This window comes from Pseudophryne corroboree, chromosome 10, assembly GCF_028390025.1.
Source record: "Pseudophryne corroboree isolate aPseCor3 chromosome 10, aPseCor3.hap2, whole genome shotgun sequence".
Lineage (NCBI taxonomy): Eukaryota > Metazoa > Chordata > Amphibia > Anura > Myobatrachidae > Pseudophryne > Pseudophryne corroboree.
The window spans coordinates 369,856,212-369,862,211 of record NC_086453.1 but is presented as its reverse complement, the minus strand read 5'-3'; the positions used below and the strand labels follow the sequence as shown (position 1 = coordinate 369,862,211).

Sequence of the window (6,000 nt, the reverse complement as noted above, 5' to 3'; positions counted from 1 at the left end):
ATGATGGGGGGTAATGTGTGTAGTGGGGGAATTGGGGTATTAGGGTATAACAATGCTATGATGAGGGTAATATGTGTAGTGGGGTAATTTGGAGCATTTAGGGTGTAACAGGGCTATGATGGGGTAATCTGTTTAGTGGGGTAATTTGGAGCATTTAGGGTGTAACAGTGCTATGATGGGGTAATCTGTGTAGTGGGGTAATTTGGAGCATTTATGGTGTAACAGTGCTATGATGGGGTAATCTGTGTAGTGGGGTAATTGGAGTATTAGGGTATAATAGTGCTATGATGGGGTAATCTGTATAATGGGGTAATTGGAGTATTAGGGTATATAACAGTGCTATGATGGGGGTAATCTGTGTAGTGGGGTAATTGGAGTATTAGGGTATAATAGTGCTATGATGGGGTAATCTGTATAATGGGGTAATTGGAGTATTAGGGTATAACAGTGCTATGATGAGGGTAATCTGTAGAATGGGGTAATTGGAGTATTAGGGTATAATAGTGCTATGATGGGGGATTCTGTATAATGGGGTGATTGGAGTATTAGGGTATATAACAGTGCTATGATGGGGTAATCTGTGTAGTGGGGTAATTGGAGTATTAGGGTATATAACAGTGCTATGATGGGGTAATCTGTGTAGTGGGGTAATTGGGGTATTAGGGTATAACAGTGCTATGATGAGGGTAATCTGTATAATGGGATAATTGGAGTATTAGGGTGTAACAGTGCTATGATGAGGGTAATCTGTATAATGGGGTAATTGGAGTATTAGGGTATAACAGTACTATGATAAGGGTAATCTGTATAATGGGGTAATTGGAGTATTAGGGTATAACAGTGCTATGATGAGGGTAATCTGTATAATGGGGTAATTGGAGTGTTAGGGTATAACAGTGCTATGATGAGGGTAATCTGTATAATGGGGTAATTGGGGTATTAGGGTATAACAGTGCTATGATGAGGGTAATCTGTATAATGGGGTAATTGGAGTATTAGGGTATAACAGTGCTATGATGAGGGTAATCTGTATAATGGGGTAATTGGGGTATTAGGGTATAACAGTGCTATGATGAGGGTAATCTGTATAATGGGGTAATTGGAGTATTAGGGTATAACAGTGCTATGATGAGGGTAATCTGTATAATGGGGTAATTGGGGTATTAGGGTATAACAGTGCTATGATGAGGGTAATCTGTATAATGGGGTAATTGGAGTATTAGGGTGTAACAGTGCTATGATGAGGGTAATCTGTATAATGGGGTAATTGGAGTATTAGGGTATAACAGTGCTATGATGGGGGTAATCTGTAGATTGGGGTAATTGGGGTATTAGGGTATAACAGTGCTATGATGAGGGTAATCTGTATAATGGGGTAATTGGAGTATTAGGGTATAACAGTGCTATGATGGGGGTAATCTGTAGAATGGGGTAACTGGGGTATTAGGGTATAACAGTGCTATGATGAGGGTAATCTGTATAATGGGGTAATTGGAGTATTAGGGTATAACAGTGCTATGAGGAGGGTAATCTGTATAATGGGGTAATTTGAGTATTAGGGTATAACAGTGCTATGATGGGGGTAATCTGTATAATGGAGTAATTGGAGTATTAGGGTATAACAGTGCTATGATGAGGGTAATCTGTATAATGGGGTAATTGGAGTATTAGGGTATAACAGTGCTATGATTAGGGTAATCTGTATAATGGGGTAATTGGAGTATTAGGGTATAACAGTGCTATGATGAGGGTAATCTGTATAATGGGGTAATTGGAGTATTAGGGTATAACAGTGCTATGATGGGGGTAATCTGTAGATTGGGGTAATTGGGGTATTAGGGTATAACAGTGCTATGATGAGGGTAATCTGTATAATGGGGTAATTGGAGTATTAGGGTATAACAGTGCTATGATGGGGGTAATCTGTAGAATGGGGTAACTGGGGTATTAGGGTATAACAGTGCTATGATGAGGGTAATCTGTATAATGGGGTAATTGGAGTATTAGGGTATAACAGTGCTATGATGAGGGTAATCTGTATAATGGGGTAATTGGGGTATTAGGGTATAACAGTGCTATGAGGAGGGTAATCTGTATAATGGGGTAATTTGAGTATTAGGGTATAACAGTGCTATGATGGGGGTAATCTGTATAATGGGGTAATTGGAGTATTAGGGTATAACTGCTATGAGGAGGGTAATCTGTAGAATGGGGTAATTGGAGTATTAGGGTATAACAGTGCTATGATGAGGGTAATCTGTAGAATGGGGTAATTGGAGTATTAGGGTATAACAGTGCTATGATGAGGGTAATCTGTATAATGGGGTAATTGGAGTATTAGGGTATAACAGTGCTATGATGGGGGTAATCTGTAGAATGGGGTAATTGGGGTATTAGGGTATAACAGTTGTACTCTATGATGGGGGGCTGCACAGGGTGGGGTAATTTGGGGAGATATGAAGTAGACCCTGGCATGCTCAGTGATGGGATGAGGGGGTAACACAGATGAAGGAGGTAATGGTCGGGACTCGTGCGGTCACGTGTCTCTCCCGCAGGCAGGAGCGGCGGCGGCGGCGTGCCGGGGGTTAATGGCCGGTCACGTGTGTGCAGCAGCAGCAGAAGATGGCGGTGTGTGAGGGAGGTGAGCGGCTGCGGCGGCTGCTGCTCTCCCTGGCCGGACTCGGGCTGCTGGTGGCGGTCACTGCCGCAGGGAGCACACAGGGGTCACAGCAACCGCCACCCGGAGAGCACCGGAGCAAGAGGAGCCCGCAGTCCCCCGGCGCCGAGCCCACTGTGCGGGTGTACGGACAGGTGAGCTGCTGCTGCTGCGGGGGGTGGTGCGGGCGCTGCGGGGAACACTGCGTGCAGCCTGTCCGTGTCATCACTGTGTCATATATATATATATATATATATATATATATATATAATTATACAGTATATGTGTGTTATATAGAGTGACAGGAGGAATGCACAGCGCAGTGTGTGTGTATAATGTGTGTTGCTGCTGCTGGGACCCTGTACCTGGCACTGTGTATACCCTGTCACCTAGCCTGGCCCAGTGTCTACATGTATACAGGCATTATATGCAATGACAGGAGCATCTATCTATCTATCTATCTATCTATCTATCTATCTATCTATCTATCTATCTATCTATCACCGTATACAGGGGCTGCTGTGTACCTGGCACTGTGTATACACCTCAGAGTACACACAAGGAGCCTGGCGCTGCCTGTGGGGAGTGTGTAGGTGTGACACAACCAGACTATAACTGTAACAACGCACAAATAGAACCCATGAGAGGATACATGATGAATAGATGTGTCAGGGATACAGTAACAGGTGTGTCTGGACATATAGTAGTGATGATGAGGCTGCGACAGAGTAACACGAAGCCGCAGCTCAGCAGTGATGTCATAGCGTCAGTACGTGTTGCTGCTGGGAAAGTATACAGTGTGTATGCGTATGTATGTTTGTTTGTGTATGTATGTATGTGTATGTATGTATGTATGTATGTATATATATATATATATATATATATATATATATATATATATTTTTTTTTTTTTGCTATACTGGGACTCCTGCGGTCTGCCTCGCCGTTGCGTTGTACAGTGCATTGCAGTTGCTGTGTTTCCCGTTACTGTGTATAGTGAGTATTGTATTCTCAGTGTGTGTATACTGCTTGTTGCTGCATCATTCTGTCTCCTATCTGTATACACCTTGGTGTTCTACCCCCTTATCACTTACACCCCGCATCCTTAATGCTTGTCCTATAAACACAGACGTTATGTATCCCACCTGCTCTGGTGTGTAGCTCGGGGGTCCGGGATTATCACAGTCCCCCAATGGACTTCCTGCTGGGTTTGGGACTCGTAGCAATAGACGTATGATGTCGCGTGGCGGATTAGGGTGTGTTACATTTGGGTGATGAAAAATTGTTACTATTACTTTACAGACAGACGTGTCCACTTTTATAGTTATGTCCTGTCTGCATCTGTGCATCGCCATACACAAGCTTTTCCTTTAATCTATTGCACCAACCTGTTCTGTAGCCATGTACAATATTTTGATTATGTACATAGTAGTATATTTCCCAGTCATGTGAACACGCCACCTTTAGTGACGCTGACAGTCTATAGGCACATGACTCAAGGTGGCTGCATCATCACCCTAGATCTCAGGACCCCACGCAGTTCGTGTTTTCCAGGTCACCTGTGGATGTGTAAAATGTGACAGTTGGCCATACACCTGGGTGACCTGGAAAACATGACCTGTGCGGGGTCCTCAGGACCGAGTGTGAGAACCACTGCCCTAGATCTACCGTCCGGTCATTCATTTTTATTTTTTTTGTTCAGGGAGAGATTTAAGAGTGTCTCTCTCAGAGAAAGCACATTAGATTGCGAGCTCCTCTGCTTAGGATGAGGTATCTCCTATAACAATGCAAGCACCCTCCTGCCAACAGCTAAGTGCGTGTTGTTGGTTGGCATACAGTGTAACTTCCTCGGCTGGTCCCTCTGCTGCCAGTGACGTATTATAGAAGCTATGGGTGGTATTACCCTTTCTTTGCGTTTGTTACTGCAGTGTCTGCAGCGTCAGTGGGCAGCGCCATGTGTTGCTGTTCGTCTAAAGCGCTGCAAGCATCTCTGATGCCAAGTTGGCAATATTACCTCCTGCTCGCTGTCACTTGACGTACGCTAGGCACTCGCCTGAATGTGAAGAGGAGCAATCCACAAAATCTATTGTTTTTGAAAGATCCAGAGAACGTGCATCTTTCTGTATACACACTTATTGTTCCTCTCCGAATGATAAATATCCTTAGAGATTGTTGCAGTTTGACGGATCATTTATGCACTGCACGACGGTGTCATAGCGAGTAGGGCGCTCTCCTGCGCCTATCTGACTAGTTTTGGACTGACTGTCGGTACCGGGTGCTGCTCAGTAGTCGGCCCGGGCAGCTGAGAATTGGCCGATCAGCCTGGTTATATTGCACGGTGTGTACCCAGCTGTAGCAGAAACCTGGAACAGCAGTCTCCTATTTACCAAATGCACTTAGCCCTAAATCTTCCAGCGTTGAAGGCTTCTGCTTTTATTATCAGTCCTCCCATGTGATATCCTCATACAGAGCGTGGGGGGCGCTTGTTGCCGCATATTCAAGGACACGATCGGCAGCACTCCTATGTTATTGTCATCTCAGGAACGCAAGAGCAGTTACGGACAAGAAGAAGAGATAATTCTAAGAAAGCAGATTTTCTTTCTTATTGAATAGAGACCAGACCTCAGGTGCTTGTGTGACCTGGCGGTGTGGTGATACAGTAAGTCACTGCTGCTGGCTGGGCATTACTGCGCTGCCCAATATTTATATTTTTTAAGCTTTTGTTGAATAGCCCTGAAGAATCATTATGGTGGTAGAAAATATGTCTTTTCAGGGCTGTTTGGTAAATAAGACTCTTATGTTGCCCATATCTCTATGGGCTGATTCCCGGTTCTGACAACACCGGTTTCATAGGGGAATCGTCAAAAAAGCTGCATGTTACAGATCCCAGACTTGCCCGATTCCGATCATTTTGGGGGCAAAATCTGCGAATTGAGGATTTCCAAAATGCAGAATTGCCCCAGTACGTGTCTGATGTATAGGCCCCATCACTCTACATACATGAACTTTTTTTTTTTTTTTAATGTTCCGGGGTAATGGAGCTGATAGCAGTGGGTAACCTTTTCTCTGCCTGTTCTGGCACTTTTTGGGCTGCTGACACTCTAAAGGTAGGTACACACTAGGCGATGTGCTCTATGAGCGACGTCGCCTAGTGTTTCTCCTCCCGGGGCGGTCGGCGGCCGGGCATACACACTGAGCTATATGACGACCATATTGCTCAGTGACGTCATGCAGCGGCCGGGCCGTGCAGGCAGCTGTTTGACCTAGTCCAAATTGAGCTGCCTGCAAGGCCGACAGCGAGGGTCTTTAATGGTCCGCGGGGCCGTGCATCGCTCGTTGTCATG

The 6,000-nt window shown here is 44.9% G+C and overlaps 1 protein-coding gene across 1 annotated transcript in view; it reads left to right on the top strand.

Moving 5' to 3' along the window:
• Positions 1–2,580: 2,580 nt before the first annotated feature.
• SORL1 (sortilin related receptor 1) overlaps positions 2,581–6,000 on the top strand; it is a 156,195-nt gene continuing 152,775 nt past the window's right edge. The window contains exon 1 of the mRNA XM_063943717.1: positions 2,581–2,811. Within this exon, the coding sequence (XP_063799787.1) occupies positions 2,623–2,811 (189 nt within the window). The 5' untranslated portion in view covers positions 2,581–2,622. The remainder of the gene's footprint in view (positions 2,812–6,000) is intronic.